The sequence below is a fragment of the Cyprinus carpio genome, chromosome B15 (genome assembly GCF_018340385.1).
Source record: "Cyprinus carpio isolate SPL01 chromosome B15, ASM1834038v1, whole genome shotgun sequence".
In the NCBI taxonomy this organism is placed as follows: domain Eukaryota; kingdom Metazoa; phylum Chordata; class Actinopteri; order Cypriniformes; family Cyprinidae; genus Cyprinus; species Cyprinus carpio.
The window spans coordinates 28,256,422-28,283,112 of NC_056611.1; the positions used below are offsets into that span (position 1 = coordinate 28,256,422).

Here is a 26,691-nt window from a genome sequence, read left to right on the forward strand (position 1 = left end):
GCTGTGCTGAAAGTCCTTTGGTGTTCCCAGACATACCAGCATTAAAAATTTTCTTATTACGCTGTATTATCACAGTTCTTTCATTCAAATTTTTTATCATCTTCTCCATAGTAACTATTAGATTTAAAAGGTGAAAAAGGCTATATTGTTTTTGAAAATGGGAATGGGATAGTTATATTTCTGAATAGATTACCTTTAGGTACCTTTTTATTCTTAACACTTGTAGTTATTATTACTCGTAGTTGTTATTATAACGCTTTCTTTCCTTTGGGGCACACACCCATTCTGTTTACGCACTGAAAACCAGGAAGTATTGAATTCAAGAGAAATGAAACCTAAGTGACCACCAAACGCGTACTTCAGCCTCAATACATCCGCGCCGCTGTTCATATCTGAGTAGTGTTCCTGTCGAAGTAGGTAAGGACTTGAAAGGATCCAAAGATAACTGCTTTGTCATATTGTCATATCTGCTTTTAAAAAGAAGTCACGTGAAATTATTTATTTGTGTGTGTGTGTGTGTGTGTGTGTGTGTGTGTGTGTGTGTGTGTGTGTGTGTGTGTGTGTGTGTGCACAGTAAACTGAGCATTTCTACTTCTGTATGTTGTAAGAGGCTTGGTGAAACAAAAGTATTGTTGAAACTGAATAATTTTAATCGGTTACAAAGTATACTACAAAAACTACACTTATTATGCCACACATTTCATATTTCTGTAGTTATAGTGATTAAAAAGACTATTCTGAACTAAATACAAGTTCTATTGACAACATTTGTCTGCTGTTGATTTGCATAGAACATAATTTGTTCTCACAGTTAAAAAGCAGTGATTAAATAGGTTACCATTAGCTGTGGAAACTTTACACTCAAATAAATGTTTGGTTAGGTGCCTGGACTTTGTAAAAATCTTTATAGAGTATTCATACTTTTACTTTTTTCAACTTTTACACACCTGTTTGTTCACTGTGTATGACTGGAATGGAAATGAATCAAAATGACACTAAATGTATTAAAATGAAATAAAACTATAAAGTACATATGCAAATCTTTTTAGGTAGACTAGATTGTCTATCCATTTTCCTATTGCTGTTTACTGGAATTCTGACTAAATATATTTGACAAATAATATGTTTTCTTGGCAAAACAGCCCATTTACAGGATAGAGGCTGAGAATCTGTTCATCTTTGAGAAGACTGCAAAGAAATGGCTGAGTCTGCAGCGAGTCAGTGTGAGGATCAGTTCATCTGTTCAGTCTGTTTGGATCGGCTGAAGGAGCCGGTGACGATTCCCTGTGGACACAGTTACTGTATGAGCTGTATTACTGACTGCTGGGAGCAGAAGGAGCAGGAGCCGCCGTACAGCTGTCCCCAATGCAGAGAGAGCTTCAGTCAGAGACCTCTACTGAAGAAGAACACTCTGATAGCGGAGATGATGGAGACGCTGCAGCAGAAGACGTCTCTACAAACGGCTGCTGTGGAGTGTGATGTTTGCACTACAGAGAAGAGCAGAGCTGTAAAGTCCTGTCTGCAGTGCTTGGCCTCCTTCTGTCAAACTCACCTGCAGCTTCACTATCAATCTCCTGCGTTTATGAAACACAAACTAGTCGATGCGTCCAGAAACATTCAGGAGAACATCTGCCTCAGTCATAAAAAACCTCTGGATATTTACTGTCAGGATGACGGTCAATGTGTTTGTTATTTGTGTATGATTGATAACCATGCTGGCCACAGAGTGGTGTCTGTGGATTCAGAATGGACTAGTAAAAAGGTATATATTTATCTATCAATGAAAAAAACATACAAATATTGTAATAATAATAATACTATAAGTTCTAATTATTATTTTTATATTACATAAATGTATAGGCTGTAGTTTTGATTCACCTTGTTAAACTTTTTTATCAAACAGGAATGTCTGTTTTTACCTTTTTAGTTTTTTTTTTTTTTTTGTTAACATCCTCAGAAAGAGTTAATGGAGAAAAAGGCTGTATGTCAAAAGCTAATCGAGGAGCGTGAGAGAGGTCAGCAAGATCTCAGTGAAGCTGTGAAGTTCTTTAAAGTATGTTTCTTTATGTGTTCTTTCATTTTATTAAAGACTAAAGTTTGTTTAAAACACGCTCACCAAAACTGTGTTATTTTGGCTACTGTGCTAAATTGAGTCACAGCAATGATCTGCATGATCACAGTTTTGTGTCTCCAACAGAGTTCAGCAGAAGAGGCCGAGGAGAACATTGAGAAGGTCATCACTGAGCTCATCTGCTCTCTGGAGAAGAAACGCTCTGAGATTAAAGAGCAGATTAGAGATCAGGAGAAGACTGAGACAGATCGAGCAGAGGAACTTCACAAACATCTGGATCAAGAGCTGACAGAACTCAGAAAAACACAAACAGAGATTGAGAAACTTCTGATTACTGATGATCAGATCCATTGTCTGAAGGTACTGATGCAGAAAGGTTGAGAATCTGAAAATGAAGCACTAATGCTTGTTTTGGAAAGATTTGTTGTGCTTCACAAAATAAGTCTGAATTATTTATGTCTCATTTCAGAGCTATCAGTCTGTGTGTGTTTTACCCACATTTGAAGACGTTCCCAGCTTCACTCAACACACTCATCTGTCTTTTAAAGACATTTCAATCTCAGCATTCAGAGAGGTTTTGGAGGACGTCTGTCAACAGCAAACAGACAGAATATCTCGAGAAGGTTTGAATGTTTTAATATGTTGTATTGTCCGTCATAACACTGGTCTGCATCATTTTTTTCTGAATGAAATCCAGAAGTTTCTTGCTAATTTTGGGGTGCTGCTTCCAAGAATTATGGATGTTTTGCTTGAGCATGTCACAGTTTCTCAAAAAATATGATGCATTTCATAGAATTTGTTTTCTTTTTAACAACCATTTGTAAGGTGAAGAAGTCTAATCCCTTAATCTCCGGAAAAAACACCACAAAGACATGATTCCCTTGATCCACTGAGCATTTTACAATTATTAAAGGGATAGTTCACCCAAAAATGAAAATTCTGTCATTAATTACTCACCCTCGTGTCGTTCTAAACCTGTAAGACCTTCGATCATCTTCAGAACACGAAGATATTTCTGATGAAATCCAAAAGCTCTCTGACCCTCCCATAAACAGCAAGGGTCCTTACACGATCAAGACTCAGAAACGTAGCAAGGAGATTGTTAAAATAATCCATGTGACATCAACCATAATGTTATAAAGCTACGAGAATACTTTTTGTGTGCAAATAAAACAAAAATAATGAGTTTATTCAACAATTTTCACATATGCAACGTATGTTCACAGATACATTGTTTACATTCAGATCAAAGCGTAAACAACATAAACAACATATCAGCGTATGGTGCTGCTGACACAGAACAGCATGCGTTGTTTACGTATGTTATACGAGTTTGTGATATAGTGTGGTGGTGTATTGTGGTGTAGGTTTGAGGAGGACAAAAAGTATTCTCGTAGCTTCGTAAAATTACGGTTGAACCTTTTCACATGGATTATTTTAACAATCTCCTTGCTATGTTTCTGAGCCTTGATTGTGTTAGTTCCCTTGCTGTCTATGGAGGGTCAGAGAGCTCACGGATTTCATCAAAAATATCTTACTTTGTGTTCCTGGCTGTCTATGGAGGGTCAGAGAGCTCACGGATTTCATCAAAAATATGCAAATCAGCGTTTTTTTTTTTTTTTTTGTAGATGCATAGCTGTGTAATGATAGGATTAACCCACTGAGTTAATCATAAGTTTGTTTCTTGCTGTCTCTTTAGTGTCATGTGTTCATGTTGTAAAGCCTTTAGAGCCAAAGACTCCAGATGATTTTTTGCAGTGTAAGTAGAGCAAACACTCATCAATTGATAAATATCAGTGGAAATGATCGGTTACAATGTGACCATTTTGGAAACAAAGTAAATTTTGTTTAATATTTGTTTTTGTCCATTCATCCTTCTCAGATTTCTGTCAACTTCGCCTGGATCCCAACACTGCACACAAAAACCTCAAACTGTCAGAAGATAACAGGAAAATATCATATTCAGAAGTAGTCCAGCAATATCCTGATCACCCAGAGCGATTTGATAAGTTTCCATACATCATGTGTAGAGAGGAATTGTGCGGTCGCTGTTACTGGGAGGTTGAGTGCAGTGGTAAAGACTGGGCTGTAGCAGTTTGTTACAAAGGATTTGGTCGTAAAGGAAACAGTGATGACTGTAGGCTTGGCTCCAACAAAATATCCTGGAGATTGTCCCACAACCGTTTCATTCATGACAATAAACAAGTCCCAATCCCTGCTCTCCCCTCCTCTAGAATAGGAGTGTATCTAGATCACAAAGCAGGAACTCTGTCCTTCTACAGCGTCTCTGACACAATGACTCTCCTGCACAGAGTCCAGACCACATTCACTGAACCTCTCTACCCTGCATTTTATACTAATATTAATACATCTGTCAGGATCATAGAGCAGAGCAGAGGAGAGCTTAGGTAGACTGTTGATTACAATTTAGATTTTGAATTCTTAAAGTAAGTATGTAAAAATAATTTAGATTTTGAATTCTTAAAATAAGTATGTAAAAATGAATGCATTTACATCAAAATGTAGTTTGTAGTTTGGTTAAACAATGAAGAGGCCTAAAGAACACTCACTTAAAACTCTTAAATTAGACAAGAAAAAAATGCATTTTATCATTACATTTTCTGAAATCAGATGTTACAGTGGTTTGTGTGTGTGTGTGTGTGTGTGTGTGTGTGTGTATTATCTTGGCATCTGAAAGATCTCTTCAGCAAGGTTGTTATTTACTGCATCTCATAATAATCCACGTCTAAATCCACTATGAAGTTTATTATCAGGCCGCAATAAGTCAGAATAAGTGAAGAAAAATGGCCAGCTGCAGAATCTTGTCAACTACTCTATATTTACATCTCACATGGTTGAGAAAATAATCATATTTTGTGCATCACACGTGTATTAAATGCAGTAGCTATTTTGTTTTTCTATTACTATAAGGACCTTCTTATAATGAGCCAAATTCTAAACCTAACAAGTCAATATTGTTTAAAAATTAGCATAACTTGTCTCGGATAATGGTTGACTTGGAATTCACTTTATTTATTTTTTTAAGTGTTTCATAACTACATTTTATGATGGTGAAACTTTATAAAAGAGCTGCAAAAAAAACTCATCCTGTCAGTGTGTACTGTAGTAATTCTGTATCTTTAATTGAAAAATGTTTATATGTTTTTCCTTGGCTAAACGCATCATTAGAAATATAATGATCTTGATCAAATAAAACCAAATTAAATATTGCATTTGTGTTTAAAAACATTCATTTGATTTCAAAGTTGAAATATGTGACCCTGGACCTCAAAACCTTTAGTCTTAAGTTGCACGAGTATATTTGTAGCACTAGCCAAAAATATATTGTATGGGTCAAAATTATTGATTTTTATTTTATGCCAAAAATCAATAGGATATTAAATAAAGATCATGACTTACAAAGTTGCTGGGGTATATTTGTAGCAATAGCCAAAAATACATTGTTTTTTGATTCGTAATATGCATTGCTAAGAACTTCATTTGGACAACTTTAAAGGTGATTTTCTCAATATTTAGATTTTTTTTTTTTTTTTTTGCACCCTCAGATTCCAGATTGTCAAATAGTTGTATCTCAGGTGAAAATATTGTCCGATCCTAATAAACCATACATCAGTGGAAAGCTTATTTACTCAATTTCGAAAAATTGACACTTAAGACTGATTTTGTGGTCCATGGTTACATATGGCTGTGAAAATCCTCAAGAATCCTTGATCTGCATGAGATTGTCTGTGATTGTTGCTTATCTCCACAGCAGCTGAATGAATATCTGCTTTAATCAGAATCAAAAAGCATTACTTTTTAAACAAGAAATTATTCCTGGCAGGTTTGATGCCAGTGTCATTCTTCAGCCAACACTGATTTAATCATTTTACACACAGAAGGCTGGAAGTGTGTTAAAGCAGTTAAAACAAAGAAACGTGTTTTATCTGTTATTAGACACATTATTCAAGTAGTCTGATTATCAGTGTTGAAATATACATATGATACTGAGCGAAGTACAGAGGGAGGAGCAACAAACCTGCAAAGTCACGGCCTCACAAACAATATGTTTATAATCTCCTTCACACTCCTGATCTTTACTTTCTCTCTCGCAACATGAACACATCTGCACACTGAAAACCAGGAAGTGTGTGGATTCAAGAGAAACAAAACCTAGTCCCTGCTACACGATTTCCTCTATTTTGGCTGAAGCTGTAGAGGAGCAAATATTTTACTTTTGTTTTATGTCAAAGCAGGTAAGAACTTAATAGAATCCTTAAATAATGAGTTTAATGTCTTTTTGCTTGCGGTAAAAAAAGAGCATTCAGTTATTATTGTATGCTTGATAATTATATGTTAGTCTGTGTGGTGTATGTTTATTCTTTTGGTTACAAGTGAAGCATTTTGGATTATTGTTTAATACACAAATCTGTAAGCAAATTGTAGATTTGTAGACGTGCTTTTTCATTAATGATTTACATGTGGATTTATGTTCTCTTTCTTTATTGATTTACTTCTAGCAGAGCAGTTTGTATTAGAGGTATAAACTATCTGCAAAGAAATGGCTGAATCTGCAGCGAGTCAGTGTGAGGATCAGTTCATCTGTTCAGTCTGTTTGGATCGGCTGAAGGAGCCGGTGACGATTCCCTGTGGACACAGTTACTGTATGAGCTGCATTACTGACTGCTGGGAGCAGAAGGAGCAGGAGCCGCCGTACAGCTGTCCCCAATGCAGAGAGAGCTTCAGTCAGAGACCTCTACTAAAGAAGAACACTCTGATAGCAGAGATGATGGAGACGCTGCAGAAGACGTCTCTACAAACGGCTGCTGTGGAGTGTGATGTTTGCACTACAGAGAAGAGCAGAGCTGTAAAGTCCTGTCTGCAGTGCTTGGCCTCCTTCTGTCAAACTCACCTGCAGCTTCACTATCAATCTCCTGCGTTTATGAAGCACAAACTAGTCGATGCGTCCAGAAACATTCAGGAGAACATCTGCCTCAGTCATAAAAAACCTCTGGATATTTACTGTCAGGATGACGGTCAATGTGTTTGTTATCTGTGTATGATTGATAACCATGCTGGCCACAGAGTGGTGTCTGTGGATTCAGAATGGACTAGTAAAAAGGTATATAAGTGTATATCAATGAAAAAAACATACAAATATTGTAATAATAATAATACTATAAGTTATAATTTTTTTTTATATTACATAAATGTATAGGCTGTAGTTTTGATTCACCTTGTTAAACTTTTTTATCAAACAGGAATGTCTGTTTTTTTTTGTTAACATCCTTAGAAAGAGTTAAAAGGGATCAAGATGGCTTGTCAAAAGCTGATCGAGGAGCGTGAGAGAGGTCAGCGGGAACTCAGTGAAGCTGTGAAGCACCTTAAGGTATGTTTTTTAAGCTTTTTTTTTTATTTTTTTTTTTTTTAGAGTTGTATTACAAACTAATGTTGGTTGGAAACACAGATATTTTAAATTCAATAAAGGTAGATGGTGACCTGAGGCTTTCAAGCTCCAAAAATGTTTAAAAAATAGTTTGGAAGGATTTACTAAAAAGAGCTGAGTCACAGCAATGATCTGCATGTTCATAGTTTTGTGTCTCCAACAGAGTTCAGCAGAAGAGGCCGAGGAGAACATTGAGAAGGTCTTCACTGAGCTCATCTGCTCTCTGGAGAAGAAACGCTCTGAGATTAAAGAGCAGATCAGAGATCAGGAGAAGACTGAGACAGATCGAGCAGAGGAACTTCACAAACATCTGGATCAAGAGCTGACAGAACTCAGAAAAACACAAACAGAGATTGAGAAACTTCTGATTACTGATGATCAGATCCATTGTCTCAAGGTAATCATTTTTATTTTTGTGTGAGAACCTTCCAAGAGACAACAAATTATCATAGATGCATGTTTGTTCTCTCTCATTGAACTGAAAAAAATATGTCTGAATTATTTATGTCTTATTTCAGAGCTGTCAGTCTGTGTGTGTTTTACCCACATTTGAAGACGTTCCCAGCTTCATTCAACACACTCATCTGTCTTTTAAAGACATTTCAGTCTCAGCATTCAGAGAGGTTTTGGAGGACGTCTGTCATCAGCAAACAGCCAGAATATCTCAAGACGGTATTATTTTAAAAACAGTTTTTAGTTTAAAAGGTGTTGAATCATTTGTCATTTATAAGAATCTATAAATTAGCCATTTGATTGTTTCTTACCCCTTCTTTAGTGTCAAACATTCATATTTCAGAGTCTCCAGAACCTAAAACTCCAAATGATTTTTTGCAGTGTAAGTTGAGTTTTATACATTCATTCCTCACAGAATTGCTGAATGATTGTTAAATATATCTGTTATCCATTTCTGTCATCTTTTGAAAAATCTAAAATAAATGCATCAGATTTTGGTTATCATTAAATGTATCATTTTGAGCAGAGGGCTGGTAGAGGACAGTACTTCATTTGAATATTAATTTTGTCCCTCCATCTTTATTAGATTTCTGTGACATTCGCCTGGATCCACACACTGCACACGAATGCCTCTTCCTGTCAGAAAAGAACAGAAAGGCTTCATTTTTAAATGAAATCCGGAGATCATATAAAAACACAGCGCAGTTTGACTGTTTTCCTAATGTCCTGTGTATGAAGGGTTTGAGCGGTCGCTGTTACTGGGAGGTTGAGTGCAGTGGGAGCGACTGGTCTGTAGCAGTTTCCTACAGAGGAATTGGTCGTAAAGGACGAAGTAATGACTGCAGACTTGGGTTTAATAACAAGTCCTGGAGACTGACCCACTGTCGCCAGGATTTCTATGTCAGACATGATGATAAACAAGTCAATCTTTCTCCTTTCCCCTCCTTTAGAATAGGAGTGTATCTGGATCATAAAGCAGGAACTCTGTCCTTCTACAGCGTTTCTGACACAATGACCCTTCTTTACACATTCCAGACCACTTTCACTGAACCCCTCTACCCTGCATTTGGGATTGGAGAAGGTTTTATCAGGATCATAGGGCAGAGAAGAATTCTCAAATCCCACAAATAAAAGACGAGCAAAATTTCACTATGTTCACTATGTTCTTATGTACTCTGAACGATTAAACCCAAGACTGTAGTTCATCGTTAAGACAAATGGTGTCAACTTTAGCTTGTCTATTCATTTTAATGTGAACTGATTCTCAAAGTAAAGCCTTCTGCGGTGGCTTTGCTATTGTAGTTCTGTTTCATGGTTTTCTTTTTCTTTTTTTTTTGGTGAGGGTTTATATAAACAAATATAATCTCTGTGTATTGTCTTTATATGTTTGTATTATACCCTGCATGAACATATTATTAGGGTATGTAAATGCATACTTCACATTTGCATTCTACCTTCTTATGGGAAGCAATTATAGCATATACAGTATGATGAATATGGTAATATTCTCGAATGAGACGCATAAATGGAGCTTACCTGGATGTCATTTTGTGGCAATTTTCTTTTCCCTGCATATTGCTTTATATGTATTAAATGGTAATAATGGTAACTTTCAACATTTGATATGTTATCTATATTCTATTGTGGATAAAATATAAGTTTATGAGATTTGTAAATTATTCCATTCCTTTTTTACTCACAATTTGTACACTGTCCCAACTTTTTTGGAATCGGGTTTGTACTTCAGTCTGTGTGCATTGAATTTATTTAATACACAAGTTTCACAATTTGAGTTGAATTACTGAAATAAATGAACTTTTCCATGACATTCTAATTTATTGAGATGCACCTGTACGTATATAAATTATTTTTAGGGAAACATCACAACTACTCCAAGTCTGCAAACAGTAATCCACCCACTTCATGCTTCAAAACCTAGTCTTTCGTTTTCAAAATTAAACTTTATTTTACCATTGTGTGAGATGTAGGCTACTGGTCAAAAGAATTAAATATTTTTCACCAAGCCAGTCAACCTTGGAAATGTTAGTTATATACAAATTAAATTATTGTTCTACTTTTTTTGTTGTTGACTTGACACAGCTGCTTTCTGCTACACAAGAATGTCAGTTTTTTCTAGTTGAATGCTGTGTTTATCACTTTTAGATTCAGATATAACAACACAAATTTGAGTTGAATTAATGAAATGAACTTTTCCACGACATTCTAATTTACTGAGATGCACCTGTATGTGCAGCATGTGTGTGTTACCAGAAATGTCCAATAGGTGGCAGTAATGCACTAAAGCCACACAAATAAAAAGAACAAACAGAGGATGCGCAGAAGAGAGTGCGTTGCCAAATCCGCGGTTTTTCAGTAATACTTTTAAACTGATCCGCGGACTTAAACTGCTGTTATTTAAAGTCCGCGAATTAAAGTGATCTCCCCAAAAAGGCTATTTCGACTAAGGGGAAAAACAGCGGTAAGCAAAAACAAAACAACACCACTATGTATAGGCTAATATTCATTAGCAACTGGCCTGGTTTTTTTCCCGCACACCTGGCAACCCACCAGCTAAAGCAAAAAGTGATGTTTTTAACATCCGTGAAAGAAGGGCTGATGTGGAATATTTTCGCCTGATATAAGAGACGACGTCGATTTATAAAGATTATGAACATTAACCAGCTCGAGAACTGAATGAAACGCAGTATGTGACCCGGTTTTATTAATAATTACAGCGTAATATGTTAGTAATATGTTTTTTTCACAGGCTCTTGGTGCGCGTGCACGTCTGTATCATTGCGAAGGTTTCCTTTAAAAGTTTAATGTTAGTAGAAATATCGTTTCTTTACAAATATAAGAATTGATGTTTGTGTTGCATACATGTGCATTGTCCGAACTGTAAACCACCAGAGCACTGAATAATATTTTTTTATTAATTTTAATATTATTTAATAATTTTATTTTTTTATTGAATATGGAGTGAGTCTCTAAAATGAAAGTAATTCAGTGTAAATTGTTTCTGTTTTTGGTAGATCTGGTGCCCATCCCACAACAGTCCACCAATGAAGGTTTGCAATATTCCCATCATCAGAAGAGGAACTCTGGCTCTGTAACATACCATGGTAAAGACTGAGTTTATTAAAGAGGAGATTGATAACATGAGCGATCCAGTGAATCATGAAGATGCTGAGGAACAAACAGGTTTGTGTCTGTTCTTCTTGTCTTTTCATTATTGACGGCTGAATCAGCAATATATACCAATGATAAATGATGCAGAGAATGCATTATAACTATAGCAGTTAATCGTATTATCAAGGAAATGACAGAACTATTCTTTAGCACTACAAAAAATCTGATACTTACTTACAGACATAGTCGCTTTCTGCTCTTAAATCAGGTTCACTTTAACTGCTTTTAACTATTCCATGTTTATTTCAGATCGGATGGAGGTGAAAATGATAAAACAAGAGCTAAATGAGGAGGAGGAGGAGCATCGTAACTTTAAAACCCAAAGAATAGAATCAAAAAAGCGGCACACCTGCTCGCAGTGCGGAAAGAGTTTCAGACTTAAATCAGGTCTGAGTAATCACATGTGGCACCACTCCGGAGAAAAGCTGTTTAAGTGTGATCAGTGCGGTAAAAAATATTCCTCGTTATCAAATCTGAAAGTTCATCTGAAACTTCACTCGGATGAGAAGCCTTACGTGTGCTCTGTCTGTGGAAAGGGTTTCGCTCGGCTTAACTCTCGTAATCAGCATCAGAAAACACACGGTGGTGTGAGAGACCACGTGTGTCGCGAGTGTGGGCGGAGCTTCACTACAGCTGCACAGCTGAAGCAGCATCAGAGAATACACACCGGAGAAAAACCCTACAAGTGCTCGTATTGTGACAAGAGCTTCTCTCAGCCTGGGAACCTGAAATCACACGAGCGAGTTCACACGGGAGAGAAGCCGCACCGATGCGCTCAGTGTGGCAAGAGTTTCAAACAATCAGCTCTTCTCAATTATCACATGCACGTGCACTCTGGAGAAAAGCCATTTCGGTGTGATCAGTGTGGTAAGGAGTTTTATTCGTCATCAAATCTGAAGAAACACCTGATAATCCATACAGACCAGAGGCCTTATGTGTGTTCCTATTGTGGGAAGAGCTTTCCACTGTTAGTCAATTGTAATCGGCATCAGAAGATACACACCGGTGAGAAAGGACACGTGTGTAGCGAGTGTGGAAAGAGCTTTACTACATCTGGCCAACTGAAATACCACCAGAGAATTCACTCCGGAGAAAAGCCGTACGAGTGTGCGTACTGTGAGAGGAGATTCCCTCAGTATTCACAGCAGAAATCGCATGAACGAATTCACACTGGAGAGAAGCCTTACAGCTGCACTCAGTGTGGAGACCGTTTCAGACATTCAAGCTCTTTGGTGCTTCATATGAAAAAGCATTTCCCGTCGAGTCCCATCCATTCCTCCAGTTAGTGAGCTTTCAGGTGCTTTGAGGGCATGACAGATATTCATGCATTTAGATCAGCAAAGTGATCGCAGTGTGAGAATAGTGCAAAAGCTTGAAGGCACTGAAGAATAAAAATGTTTAAGTAAAAGTCAATAAAATATGAGTGCTTCGGCAACATTTTACATTATTCTGTGGCACTGTGAGCAAGTGTTTTCTTCAGATCCTGTGTTTTAATTAAACAGTGTGAGATTTAGATAAAGTGCATGTGTAAAAATACAATAAACTTGAGTTGTTTAAAAACTGTTTGTGCACCAGAAGTTGTCTGTAGGCTCTGTATAATGGCAAAATATTAATATCATTGCACTGAACATCTCTGATTATGTGTGATATTAAGTAATTGGTAACACTTTAGAATAAGGTTCCGTTAGTTAATGTTAGTATGTAATAGATTAGAAATTAGTTTTGTTTCATGTACACGATTTGACCAGCTGGTGTTTCTTTCGCTGGCTTTGAATCATTTTGCGTGTTGATGAATCATTTGATTCAAATGATTCAGAGTTCCGAAAAGATTCGTTCATGCTCTCGTCACCGCCCCCGTGTCGACTTGGCCAATCAGCTCGCGCTGGCCTTGCGTGACGTCACGCACCAGCAAGCTCGCGGAACAAAAGCCGTCCTCGCGCTCTGCTCCTCCCCGCCGGATGCGACCGAGAAAACGCAGACCCGTTCGTTTTTAACGTTTAAGTTTGTTTTATAGAAATCCCCCGTGTCACACACACGTATACAGTGTAAAAGTGCAAATCTCGACACTCGCGGTAAGTGTTTTTGTCTGCGCTGGAGCTCCGGGGGATTCTCGCGAGAGTAAGTAGAGCAGCGCGTGGCTGGTTTGTTTGTGTTTGTGCTTTAGATTGTTTCAAAGCAGCTGAAACCGCAGGGCAGTATTGGGTTCTGGACCGTGTTATACATGATTTTACGATGAAAATATTCTGCCACTTTAATTAGGCCACATGCCAGCAACATATCTGGCCTTATGTATCTTTAAAACTCATTGTTTCGCGTGCACAGACATGTTTATGCGCAGTTTTACTGTGATTCTGAAGGAAAGAAAATGAACAAAACTTGTCTGTCATGCAATGTACATGAAATAGTATGTTTTGAAAATAGGTTTGTGTGTCATTTTCGCTGTTTACGTGCAAAGGTCACAGTGGAAAGAGGTTCAGAGATAATCTAATCACGCTTTTTCTTTCCTGCACCCTTTATTCGCCTCAGATTCGGAATATTGTGAAATGCATGAACTAATCAGAGGGGGAGACTCTATTAAAAGCTATTGATTTAATCTTTTGTACATGTCAGCAGTGATTCAGATGCTGAATGATGTTGTTTTCTAGTTTGGGGCCGTTGTCACTTCTGCAAAGTTCTTTCCATTCCCTTTGTCTCATCTGTTTTTGTCTTTAAAATCGTGCCCACTTCCTAATACTTATAGAATTTGCATATATTCGTTGTTCATTATGGATACTTTACTCAACCCTTATGCAAACAAGCTCTGAGACGTGTGTGCATGTGTTTGTTTGAGCTTAAACAAAGGGTTCGAGCTTTATGTCCTTTTAATGATCAAAAGGTAAGTTTATCAGATAAAGACTTGGCATGTGTCAATCAAAATTAGCATCACACTTTTAAAGGAGTAATGAAATGTATATCTGTAATCTTATACTCATCCTAATGTCACTATAAACCTGTATGACTTTCTCTCTTCTGTGCAACACAAGGAGAAGTTTTGAAAGCGTAAACGCAGTGTTTTCATACTGACAACTTGATCTGACTTTGATTTTAGTCTTAAGGGTTGTTTGAAGGTGTTGTTTGTCCTTTGGTTGTTATGGTCCATATAAACTGTCGTTTTGCTTAAAATAGTTGCAAGCTGTAGAAAGAGACTGTTTGATATTAGTTCTCTGCATTGTGAAGTTTGCACTTTTCATGACTAACATTCATTCAGTTATTGATGTTATATTTACTTAATTTAATTTAAACATATTACATTTATTTTTTATAATAGTAAAATTATATTTTCAGTAAGCCAGATTAATAATAATAATAATATTTTGTATTATTTATGCATTTTATTTTTATTGTTATAATTTTATTGCATTAAAAATGAATTTATAAAAATATTTAATTTTAATAAAAACAATGACAGCACTGAAAAAAAAAAAACCTAAATAATAATAGTCTTCATTTTCATTATGAAAAATACAATTAATATTTTGGGGTTGAAATGTGATCCAGAAAAGTTTTTTTAATTTTTTATTTTGACATACATTGTGAGATTCATCCACTTTTTAAATTTAAGTCACCTGGGCTTGTGTTAATGTGAATGAAAACAGTCTTTTACTGTTTTCAGATGCAGTAATGTGTTTAAATGCAGCAACTTTCACTCTTAATCGTGAAAAATCACTGCACTCCTGCTTTCTCCTGTTGCTGTTAAAGTTTTGACCATCCGCTCAACCGAATCGCCTCATGAAAAGGCCACTTTTCATTTTCTTAGCGTCTTTCTTCTGCTGTAAAACTCCATCGCTGTTGATTTCTCCTTCCAGCTGAGGTCAAGCTCAAGCACTTTTTTGGAGCATGCTCAGAAGGAGCGAGGGAAGCAGGAAGTCTCAGTAGCTACTGTTTCCTCTTCCTGTTTCTTTCATCTCGTTCTGTTTTCAACTTTTCTTTTTATGGATCATGCAGAGACGTGTTCTCTGCATTGGGGTCAAACGGAGGACAAGGTCGTCATGGAAACACACAATACAACATCTGGCTTAATGCTTCAGGGGTCTTTATTGAGCTGATGTTGAACTTCTGTCTGACCTTTGAACTTTATTGTGGCTGGCTGTGAAAGTCATGCTGGTGGAGTCACTGAACACATGTGGTGCTCATGTACATGAAGTTTTAACATCTAAAGTTAATACGAAATCAGTGCTATGCAGAAAATGCGGCACAATTTGGGGGAAAATGTATTTGCGAATTGTTTGTTTGTTTCTTTATTGATTTATAGATTGATAAAAAAAAACTGCAATTGCAAATTTAAAGTGCAATTGTAAAACAAATTCTAGGTTTTCTGCACAATTTGGTCAAAGTTTTGTGATAAATCAGTGGCTAATAATAATAGTATTAATATTATTAAATATTGTTGGTATTGTTGCTAAGTATTATAATAATAATAATTATTAGTATTAAATAAAACAACAAGAAATAATAGCCTGCTATTGTAATGTTACTGTAAAATAAAAAAAGTATTTAATAAAAAATGCTAAAATTTTTTTTGCTTTACAGCATTTAAAATATAATATTTATAGCGGTCTTAATTTCCTCTCATTCAAATTTTAAACCATTTTTTATGTTTTTCATTTTGAAAGATGCAGCTCATTTATTTATTTAATTAAACACAAAGCCATATTATGATTTCGGTTTTATTTTCATGCATTGTGCACCCCCAATGCACAGTATAATGCAACATTTTTATTATGTTTATGACTCACAATGACTTTTTATTGTATACGACTGCTTTTAAGCACAAACAGTTTATTTATTGTATTTCATTGCATTTTAAGCTTTCTTGTTTTTGGTACTGACATAAATTAGAGAAAAATAAAAACACTTATTATTATTTATGCAATAAATAAGAATTTATTTATTTCATTTACAATTTATTTAGTTAAAGTTGGGATGGGATCATGACCAAGGCTGTATTCAAATCTGCGTCAGCGATCTATAAACTCGTTTGTGTCGCAGATGCATCACATCAGTGTAGATCTGACTGTTTCGATATATGTTTTTAATGTAGGACACTACAACCATGAGTAATGCAGATAGAGGTTGTCCTGTAGTCAGACTTGACCAGCTGCTGGAGTGTCCACTTAGATGTGCACGACTGCTCACTCTTACTAGCTGACTAACCAGTGGGTCAATGTTTGCCTTCTGAAAGTGACTCACAAACGCTGTAACTGGGGGGGTGTTGGGTACACAGCTTGCTCAGGACACATTTAGCTAACATATTATAATATAAAAACATTGTTTGTGCACAAAAAAGGTGTGAAAAAACTCCTAGCTTACACAAAAATGGAAAACGATAACCTTACTTTTTCTGCGTGAGATGAAAGTTTGTGTGTGTGTGTGTGCTGACCGATGAAATTCTCACTTCCTGGTTCTGGCTGGGCACAGGTAGCGTTTCTCCTAACAGAACTCTTCTTTGTCTCTGTGCAGGAGTTCGAGGGCTAATAAAAGTCGTCCGGCTGACGTGGATCCTCCTTCAGTCCTGCAGTGATCCGGAAGGTGAGTGTTTGCTCAGTTATTCACACTTACACCACAGTTTATTCCAGTGAATCACCATCGTCATGAGGGAGTAGAGAGCGAGCGAGCGAGCAGCGGAAAGTCATGTGTTTGGTGCCCGTGGAGGGAGGAGAGCTGCTTTGGAATCGCTCCACTGTGAACTGCTTTACCCCTTTCATTTCTCTTTCGTTTTCTCTCGCTTCTCCTGCTCTATGCTGACACAGAGGCAGCAATGCATGGAGGGTAAGCTCAGACTCTGTTCTTGTGTGTCTGTGTTGTGTTCTGTTAGTTGTGTGGAGATGTTTATATGATAAAATCTCTTATTCTTCATCTCTCTCTCATTACTATGCTCATAGTTAGTGATCTGAACACACCTCTAGAGCTCAGTATTGAGCTTTAGTAACTCATGCTGCACTGTTTGTGCTCCAGACATGAATGATTCCTCAAGTAATGTGTCTTGTTGAGGAGAGGTGTGCTGTTACTTTTCTAAGCAGTTGGATTTGTTTATGTATGTATTTATTTATTTGCTGCGCTAGTTTGTAGGGCTGGCCAAACATTTTGTAATTTATGTACGTGTATTATAATAATAACAATGATATATTTGTTGTTGTTGTTGTTGTTGTTGTTGTTGATAATATTTTTTAAATTATTAAAATGATTTATATATCAATATCACAACCACAATAATAATAATTAATTATATTAATTATTCTTTATTCAGATAAAAACAATAATTGGTAAAAGTTGTAGTAGTAATAAATTAAATCTTAAAGATATAAGAAAAGGTAAAAAAAAAAAAAATGAGTAAAGAAAACAAATAATAATAAAAATAACAGTAGTAATATATTTGCTGTGTATTATTATTATTATTATTATTATTATTATTATTAATAGTAGTGCATTAAAGTTATTTATTAAATTTAAATATCAATATTACAACCACAATAATAATAATAAAAATGGGCCTAAATTTAATATTAATTGTAAATTTTATCATAATTAAAATAAAAACAATATTTAGTAGAAGTAGTAGTAACATAAAAATGTTTAGTACAGATATGGTAAAAAAGAAAAAGAAAATTAATAATAGTAATAAAAATAATAAGAATAATTTATTTTGCAATAAAAATGTAAAATTGCAATACAGATATTTATGGCAGTCCTAATTTCTTAATATTTAAATGTTAAAGTCACCATCAAATCAAAATTGACAATTCTTTTTTTTTTTTTTTTTTTTTTTTTTTTTTAAGAGTTTTTTTTTTTAACTCACATGCCTTCATAATCTTTAATTAAAAACATTAACTTCCCATCCCCTTGCAATGACATCTCATCTTTTCTCTTTCCTAGCACTCCTTTTATAAACCTGCATGTTTAGTTGCTGTGTTTTGGGCGACATTTAACTTTTGATCGTCATAGAAATAACAGTTTTCATTTCTCATCACTTTCTTCTGTTCTTTATTTTATCTTGCTCTCTTAGTTTATTAAGATGTGAGTGTGTTTGTTTGGTTTAGACCAGTCCAGCTCATTTCCTGAGAAGGGTTTGGCTCCTGGGATCTCGGTTCAGTAACAGGAGGAAATATTCACTTCCCATCCACATGCTCCTTTGAAACCGCAGTCTTCTCGGGTTCAGAAGAGATTCTGTCAGTCTCCTGGTAGAGTGTGAGAGCAAGCGGCTCCTTCAGATGGTGTGAAAACTAATCTTAGTCTAGAGAAGTGTCTCTTCAGTGAAGTGCCCACTGCTTTTCTTTACATTTTCTATACTTGGCCTTTTCTTGTTTTAAGCCTGAAGCCATACTGGGTAGAGCTAAGTTTTGAGCTAAGTATGTTTTATTTTGATTTGATTAAATGTTGTATTGCATTACACTTTCAAATCTGTTATACTGTATAAATGATTCATATTGATATAAATAATTTTTTTTGTATTTTTTGTACATTTATCTGTTTGAGATGAATGCTTTCCCCCTTACTGAGTTGTTTCAGTAAGCCTCATGTTTTTTTTTGTTGAAAAAATATAGCTTATATAATATAAATTATATAATCTGATAGCTGAACTACAATTTAAAAATACTGGGGCTCGTAACTTTTTGAATTAATCCAATTTGACAGTAAAGACTATTATAAGGTTACAAAAGATTTCTAGTTCAAACAAATGCTGAATAAACTCTGTTCATCAAAGAATCATGAAAAAATGTTTCATGATTACCCCAAAAATATTAAGCAGCACAGCTGTTTTCAGCATTGATAATAATAAGAAACTGAGCAGCAAATCAGCATGTTAGAATGATTTCTGAAGGATCATGTGACACTGAAGACCGGAGTAATGATGCTGAAAATTCAACTTTGATCACAGAAATAAATTAAATTTTAAAATATTTTCAAACAGTAAACAGGCTTTTTAAGTTGTAATAATATTACCATTTTTACTGTTTTCATTCAAATAAATGTAGCCTTGGTGAGCAGAAGAAACGTCTCTCGACAAACATTAAAACTTTTGAACACAATACCGTATTCAAAAATAATAAAAAATAGCTTCCAATATTAAGTAGCTTATCTTAATTTTGTGCCTTTTATTTCTCCCTCTTCTGTGCAAACCAGCAAAAAAAAAGAAAAACTTCCTCTGTTGTTTATTGACATGTCAGGAATCATGACGTCATTGTTTGTGAGAATTCAAGGGAGAGTCCAAGTGTACTCAAAATTCACACCTCGTCTGCGATTTGTTTGATCAAAGTGCAGCAATTCAAAACAAAACACTGTGTTTAAAAGTCAAAACACGATTCATTACTCTCTTTCATTTTACTCTACAGTGCTGCCCACTCTGCTCTGGACTTCTTCTCGTGCATGGGACCGTGTCGTCTCTTCTGATTGGCTGCTGCTCTCTGGTCCGTCCCGCTCATGAGGTAACCCCGGCTGTGGTTGTTGATGCCCGTGGCTGGGCCGTGATGGGGCAGAGGGTGTCGGGTGTGGTGAAATCCGCAGATGAGCCGGAGACAAGCGAGCTGGCGTATCCGCCGGTGTGTGCGTCGCTCCGTAGCCGCGGCGTCCCGTTACCCGTCCGTCTGGAGCTGCTGTTGGACATGCCGCCGGCGGGACAGGATGTCCAGCATCAGCACGCCTGGAATCCAGACGACCGCTCACTCAATCTCTTCATCAAAGACGACGACCGGCTCACGTTCCACCGTCACCCGGTGGCCCAAAGCACGGACTGCGTGCGGGGAAAAGTAGGATTTACCCGTGGTTTGCACGCTTGGACTTTGCGCTGGCCTGTACGACAGCGCGGCACGCATGCCATAGTCGGGGTCGCGACTTCTTCAGCTCCCTTGCGAGCCGCCGGATATTCTGCGCTAGTCGGTAGCGACATCGAATCCTGGGGTTGGGACTTGGGACGAGGTCGACTTTACCACGACAGGAAAAGCCGGACCGGCCCGGCGCCGTCATACCCGGAGTTTATCGAGGATGAGGAGGATGAAGGGACGTTCTCGGTGCCTGAAGAGATTCTGGTGGTTCTGGACATGGACGAGGGAACGCTGGGATTCTGTGCCGATGGGAACTACCTGGGCGTAGCGTTTCGTGGGCTGAAAGGGAAGAGGCTGTACCCAATCGTCAGCGCCGTGTGGGGTCACTGCGAGGTCACCATGACCTACGTCAACGGATTAGACCGTACGTATTGTTTACAGGTTCTGCTGCTTCTGTTTTCCCTCCTTGTCTCAGGTTTTCCATAATCGACAAATTCTGAGTATTCTGAGTATACCATTCTTGGCCTCACGTCCCTTCACTTCAGTTGATTTTGTTTCAGTCCTGCTCTTTAGAAATGCTCGTCATAGCTTTCCTCTTCCTTCGTGATGAGAGTAATTGCACAACCACTCATAGTAACTGGGAACAACATGTTTTTACGTGCAGCAGATCTAGTGGTTTTCTGTAATAGCAGTTTTTAGAAATTATGGACCTATGAAAGTATTCCCATATTGTTGGCACGATGCACACAAGCATATTTCCAAACTTCTCTGAAAAGGCAATGTAATGGGGGTTTTGCATGGTTGCAACACCGACTGTGAATTTACAGAAATAAGTAGCATTTTATTAATTTTTTCTTCTCCCAAAAGCCCACTTATAGTTGATCTAAATATGATTGGATATGCAAGTCACACCTAATTTATAAAATTCACTTGCTGTGATGCAGGATCTTTTCACGTACATCACTTTTCTTTTCTTATGCCAGTATACACAACTGTTAAAATGTCTGGGGTTGGTATGATTGTTTTTTTTTTGTTTGTTTTTTTAAATAAGTCATTCTCACCAAGGCTGGATTTATTTGATAAAAAATGCAATCAAAGAGTAGTATTATGAAATATTATTACAATTTAAAGGAACTGTTTTCTATTTGATTATTTTAAAATTATGAGCACTTCCTTTGTTTATTTGCCTCTCCGCGATGAATTGCTAATTGTATTCCTTAATTTTAAGTCACTTTGGATAAAAGCATCTGCTAAATGTAATGTAGATGTGACATGTAATTGATTCCTGTGATCAAAGCTGAATTTTCAGCATCATTACTCCAGCCTTTAGTGTCACATAATCCTTCAGAAATCATTCTAATATGCTGATTTTCTTATTATTATCAAAGTTAACAGCACAAAACAGTTTTTGCTGCGTAATATTTTTCTACTTAACCTACTTTGTTCAGTTTTAAAGAACAGCATTTATGTGAAATAGAAATCTTTTGTAACATTATAAATGTCTTTCGTGTCACTTTTGAACAATTTAATGCATTCTTCCTGAATTAAAAAAAAAAAAAAAAAATCATACTGACCCCAAACTTTTAACAGGTAGTGTTTACAGTCAGTTCTCAAGTTCCACTAATGCCTCACAATGCTTAGTCACTGTTTTCAACACTATATTTAAAATGTAAAACAAATGTTATTCAAACTGATTTCCCCCCTTTTAACATTCCTTCTATATATAACTCGCCTCTCTTGTGATTGGCTTTTTTTTTTTAACGGCTCTTTTGCAACTTCCCGACCTGAATCATTCAGCTTATCTAGAATCAGCGCTGGTCTTTGAAGTCCTAACGAGTGTTTTCACATGATCGCTTGAGGTCTTTGACGCTTGACCCTAACTGATGTCTGCTCTGTCCCGCAGCTGAACCTCTGCCACTTAAGGAGCTGTGCAGAAGGGCGGCACGACAGGCTCTGGGACGACACCGAATCCATCACATCCAGTCTCTGCCACTGCCACAGACGCTCAAGAACTACCTGCAGTACCAATGAGAGACGCACACAGCCAAAAAATCACCGGCGTTCACTGAAAACGCACTCAGAAATGATCTGCAGGGCTGTAGAGGCTTTGTGCTGTGCACAGACTTGAATTAAGTGTCGTAGGGAAGGACAGATTTGACCAGCCGGACAACAAATATCTGGTTTTATACATGATTATGAGGTGACTAATGAGAAGGTGTTTGTATTTGTGCGTGAGAATGACTCAAGTTCATGTCTTCCATAGAAATAATTTTCTTAAGAGCTGATGATTTTGCTTTTTCCTTCACTTTTATCTAAACACTAAGGACCTAGTTTTATGGACATAAATCCAACATAATTATATTAGACTAATGATTTTTTTTTTTCTTCCAGAAAACAGGTTCTTATTCTTTTACCGGTCTTAACTAATACACATCCTCAGTGCCTGAGATCTTTTAAAATCTTTTTCCGTTCGTGTTTATTATGAGTTTATTATTTCGTTCGTGATCATGATGAAGCTGATTAAATCGGTTCCAGGTGTTTTTAGTGTACAAACGCGACTTTGAAATGTCCGTGAAGCTGATTTTTACATGAAATGGATGCGTGTCTTTTTCACAGATCAAACGGAAACCTGCAAGACAGCAGACGCGACATTGTCCTTTTGTGACCTTTGCAGTGTGAATAAAAATAAAACTCCAAAGCCAAACCCTGTCTGCTCCTCTTTAACTTCTGCAGTCTCACTTGCTTTAAAAATCAAATGTTTGACTCCGATTCTGATGTGGCGATATGTTTATAAGTGCGGTTTCAGATTATTTTTGACTTAATAAAACACTTTTATTTACAATTTTCTACCTAATCAGGTTTCAATTTTATGATATTTTGTTCACACAGACATCAATTTTTTTTTTAAAATAGCTTTGAAAAGCGGCATCACAGCACTGTCCTTTCAACAGGAAACAGCGATTTATGCAGTTATTTTGCTGTAAAATAATGTTTTTCGTATATATATATTTACAGTTCATATTTGATTTAATATAAATGTCCCTATATTTTATATCTCAGATATTTACATGATTATTAAAATATTAATTTCATATATTATTTTCTAAAAACGTTTCTATTGTGGGTTTGTGTGTGTGTGTGTGTGTGTTAACCTACAATTTGAACTTAGTTGTCACTATGGGGTAATTTGTCAGTGTGAATCTGGAGTGTTTTTTGATGCATTAGATTATCATCATCATCATCATTATTACTACATACTCCTGTAATTGAACCTGTTTGAATGGCCTAAAGTTAGGATCTAAAGTAACACAAAAGATGTCTTTAAAAATGTATTATATGTATAAAGTTTCTTTTTTATCCGAATGTTTTCTCATACAATTGTTTTTAATATGTGACTACTTGCCCCAGTCTGACATCTATGAAATTTGAGAGAACAGTAATCTGACGCCGTGACTGCATTACTAAGACATATTTATTAATACAGCCTTCCATACTGCATCAAAGTGCTACATATGACGCGCCACTAGATGTCGCTGTTGTTTCACGCATATACCTTGTGCTCGTTCAGGGCATCGCAGCAGAAGTGCCAGCTCAACTTTAATATTTTATTGTGGTCAAATTCCAGTATAGCAGAGATTTGCCAGCTATGCTAATGAGTAGAAATGAGGCGACAAATGTCATAAAACACTTTTTTTTATTGACCAATGTAAAGAAAGTGCAGCAGCGACCACAAAAAGGAGCAAATTCTGTTTTGATAGTAAGATGTACAAACACATCCCATTCATTTGCAAAACCACTCACACACAAAAACACTGCCATGTTACACAGAAGAGAGACAGACGGAGAAAGACTATATTAAAAAGGTGCACGCACAGATTTATAAAAATGTATTGAAGGACGCCAGTTATTATGAGATGAATTTCAGGGTTATAATGAAAGGACGATCATTTCACATCAAACAGGTCTGAGAGAACACGAGATGCACTGTAGAGGCCTTAAAAAAGAAACTCACTTTAATCAAAAGCCTGATCAGACTGCTGCTCGAGTTTCTTCTGTGACTTCACTTTCTCACATTTTGACAGAGTGTAAAGAGAGGGCTTCTATTAGTTTGTCACCTCACACCAAAACCAGTATCACAATGGATCAGTGCTGTTTCGAAGTGTTTGCAGGTAAAGTCCCTTGTATTGCAGGTCACTACAGGTAGAGCGTTGTGCTGTCGAGCGTGTGAATGTGTTTTCATCAGTGTAATGTTGATGATCCCCATTGCATCCTGGTTTGATGTTGTATAAAAGAAGTGGTAGTTTCCTCTTCATCGCTGTCCGAGTCGGTACTAGAAATATCGCAGGCGTCTTCCTCGTCTTCTTCCTCTTCCTCCTCAGTCACTTCTTCTGCTGACTGAAGCTCCTGAAAGCTCTAGAATGAATCACATTAATCTGCTGTGATAAATTATTCAGTTTTTTCCCATTTGTCTGGTTACACTCGTTCAGAGTCATTTAAATGAATAACTATTGAAAAAATGAGACCAGAATGAAGAATCTTAAAGCAACTGTATGTAGTTTTTGTGTATTTTTATGACTTTGGAGCCCCCTACAGTCAAGCAGGTGAAATTCACTGTCATAATTACAGCGGACAGCTATGGAAGTCTGTTTTTCCACCACTAAAAAAAAAAGGTAATTGCGACTTTTTATTTGCGACTTTAATTGCGAGTTTATATCTCGCAATTCTGACTTTTCTTCGCAATTCTGACTTTTTTCTCACAATTCTGTTTTTTTTTTCTTCTCAGAATTGTGAGATATAAACTAACAATGGCTAGTTTTAAAGTCCAAATTTGAGGGGGAAAAAGACTGACGTTCTCAGAATTGCGAGTTTCTGACTTAATTGTCTTATAAGGTCAGAACCGCGAGATATAAACTTGCAAATCTGAAAAAAAATAAAGTCAAAATAGTGAGAATTAAAAACTCGCAATTTCCATAGATAGCTGTACATGTGGTTTGGGAAATAAACACCTGTATTATTTGTAATATTTGCCTTATTACAAGTTTATGTACCATCAGAATGATTTTGAAACTGATATTTTAAGGTAAAAAAAAAAAAAAAAACTTACATGCAGTTGCTTTAAATGGGTAGTACATCCAAAAAAATTAGTTTATGTCTAAATTTACTCTATACATTCTTCCAGGGACACAAAAGAGAACATTTATCGCTGAATGTCTAAGCTGTTCGTTTCCCTACAATGAATGGTGAATACAGCTGTTAAGCAGCCCCATTTACACTGCATGGTTCAAGTGACCCAATTCCGATTTTTTCCTCTCATGTGGCACAGATCGGATATGACCGGTGAACGTGTAAGCAGGAAAAAAAACCGCATGGATTCCGATTTTCTCAGATCGGATTCAGGCCTCATTCATATGTCGTAATAAATCGGATATGAATCGGATACGTGCATTTGCGTGTGCCATGTAAGCAGACAAATCGGATATTCCCCAGTAAATGCGAGTCGTACGTCATTAAAAAAGTGACGTCAACTCAGGTGGACACCACCAACTGAGATCACATGAATTATTATAGGCGCGATGGAGGACGAAGGATACACACAGTGGAGCAATGCCAAGGTTTCATGTCTTTTAAGTCTTTGGGGCGAAGAGACAGTGCAGGCAAAAAAATGCAGGGTTGTTACAGAAATAAATCCGTGTTTAAAGACATTTCACGAGATATGGGGAGGCACGGTTTAAGCGCTTTTTTCTCCGCCGCGCCGTCCGAGACCAAAGTTTTGCTGATTTTTTTGTTGACTTTTCAAAATATTGTCGAAAGCAAAACACTGTATAATATTATTTGCATATGCATCCATTGTATTTCGTGCTGTTTTACTTCCTTTTCCGCGTCAGAACGTCTACGTTTGGTAGTTTCAGCAGTGTATAGTGTAAATGCAAAAATCGGATACGGGTCACTTTTAAAAGATGATGTAAGCGGGTCGTCAAAAAAATCGGATATAGTCAGAAAATCGGATTTGGGCATCAAGACCTGCAGTGTAAATGCAGCCTTAGTAAATTACAGATTAATATCAGTCTTTTCCACACATATCCACTTTCGTTGTAAGGAAAAGAGGAATGTGAACATGCTTCTTATTTGGCTATTGAACATCTTGATCAGCTGTGATAATCAATATTAATTTGGTTGATTATAATTCTGCTTTGTCACAGTGTTTTCATATTTTTTCACAGGATTTTGTGCTGATGGGGACTCATAATTAAGGCAATTCACTGCAATCGTGAACATTCAGGAAGAAAGTAAGTCATACCTGTTTTTGAAGTGACATGAATGTGAAAATTAACAGTTAAAATTAATAACATCTCATTCATCCTTTTCTTAAAAAAGCACAAATGAAGGCTGCAGTGAGGCACTCGGTAGGGCCAATTTAAGTTTGGGATTTAAAGCATTTCAATTTAGAAAAACAAATTTAAAATTCTATTTAAACACGCAGTATTTGATATGTCAAGCTGTTTAAATCATCATTTCTCATGTTATCTTAGGGTTTATGGAGTTCTGTTTATTACAACAATGTTGACAATTGGAAATAGCATTACACACTTAAAAAAATAGTTAAAGGGATAGTTCATCCCAAAATGAAAATTCTGTCATCATTTACTCACCCAAATGTTGTTTCATGTTTGACTTTCGCTCTTCTAATCATCTTCTTTTGTGTTCCAGAGAAAGAAGGCATACAGGTTTGGAAC

General features: G+C 36.5%; 5 protein-coding genes and 1 long non-coding RNA gene across 11 annotated transcripts in view; 4 read left to right on the top strand and 2 right to left on the bottom strand.

Moving 5' to 3' along the window:
* Positions 1 to 335: 335 nt before the first annotated feature.
* On the top strand, positions 336 to 9,646 carry LOC109052688 (tripartite motif-containing protein 16-like). 6 transcript variants are annotated; one of them, XM_042740213.1, is made up of 8 exons: positions 336 to 413; positions 1,143 to 1,188; positions 6,626 to 7,193; positions 7,365 to 7,460; positions 7,681 to 7,914; positions 8,036 to 8,189; positions 8,293 to 8,352; positions 8,557 to 9,646. In XM_042740213.1, exons 3-8 carry the CDS (start codon positions 6,633 to 6,635, stop codon positions 9,099 to 9,101), a joined length of 1,650 nt encoding a protein of 549 aa, XP_042596147.1. In that variant the 5' UTR covers positions 336 to 413; positions 1,143 to 1,188; positions 6,626 to 6,632; the 3' UTR covers positions 9,102 to 9,646. The 6 variants fall into 6 exon arrangements, with proteins under 6 accessions (XP_042596147.1, XP_042596146.1, XP_042596149.1 ...); XM_042740212.1 differs by having other exon boundaries at positions 343 to 417; XM_042740215.1 differs by lacking the exons at positions 336 to 413; positions 1,143 to 1,188 and adding an exon at positions 5,686 to 6,327 and having other exon boundaries at positions 6,592 to 7,193; positions 8,314 to 8,352.
* Positions 1,186 to 4,540, top strand: LOC109103420 (tripartite motif-containing protein 16-like). Its single transcript, XM_042740217.1, has 6 exons — positions 1,186 to 1,762; positions 1,958 to 2,053; positions 2,198 to 2,431; positions 2,541 to 2,694; positions 3,771 to 3,830; positions 3,954 to 4,540. The coding sequence occupies exons 1-6, from the start codon at positions 1,199 to 1,201 to the stop codon at positions 4,481 to 4,483; spliced, it is 1,638 nt and encodes a 545-aa protein (XP_042596151.1). The 5' UTR covers positions 1,186 to 1,198; the 3' UTR covers positions 4,484 to 4,540.
* Positions 9,647 to 10,902: 1,256 nt separating the features above from the next.
* On the bottom strand, positions 10,903 to 11,585 carry LOC122139899. Its single transcript, XR_006156634.1, has 2 exons — positions 11,509 to 11,585; positions 10,903 to 11,077 (listed from the first exon to the last, which is right to left on the bottom strand). It is a non-coding gene; the product is annotated as an uncharacterized LOC122139899 (long non-coding RNA).
* LOC109103422 (zinc finger protein 239-like) lies at positions 11,031 to 12,936 on the top strand. Its single transcript, XM_019116840.2, has 2 exons — positions 11,031 to 11,171; positions 11,409 to 12,936. The coding sequence occupies exons 1-2, from the start codon at positions 11,090 to 11,092 to the stop codon at positions 12,443 to 12,445; spliced, it is 1,119 nt and encodes a 372-aa protein (XP_018972385.1). The 5' UTR covers positions 11,031 to 11,089; the 3' UTR covers positions 12,446 to 12,936.
* A 6,631-nt stretch (positions 12,937 to 19,567) lies between these two features.
* LOC109103424 (SPRY domain-containing SOCS box protein 4-like) lies at positions 19,568 to 22,661 on the top strand. The gene is made up of 2 exons (XM_019116842.2): positions 19,568 to 20,381; positions 21,861 to 22,661. Exons 1-2 carry the CDS (start codon positions 19,664 to 19,666, stop codon positions 21,986 to 21,988), a joined length of 846 nt encoding a protein of 281 aa, XP_018972387.1. The 5' UTR covers positions 19,568 to 19,663; the 3' UTR covers positions 21,989 to 22,661.
* Positions 22,662 to 23,634: 973 nt separating this feature from the next.
* Positions 23,635 to 26,691, bottom strand: part of LOC109103660 (calsyntenin-2-like) — a 52,043-nt gene continuing 48,986 nt past the window's right edge. Inside the window, exon 17 of the mRNA XM_042740192.1 lies at positions 23,635 to 24,370. Within this exon, the coding sequence (XP_042596126.1) occupies positions 24,197 to 24,370 (174 nt within the window). The 3' untranslated portion in view covers positions 23,635 to 24,196. The remainder of the gene's footprint in view (positions 24,371 to 26,691) is intronic.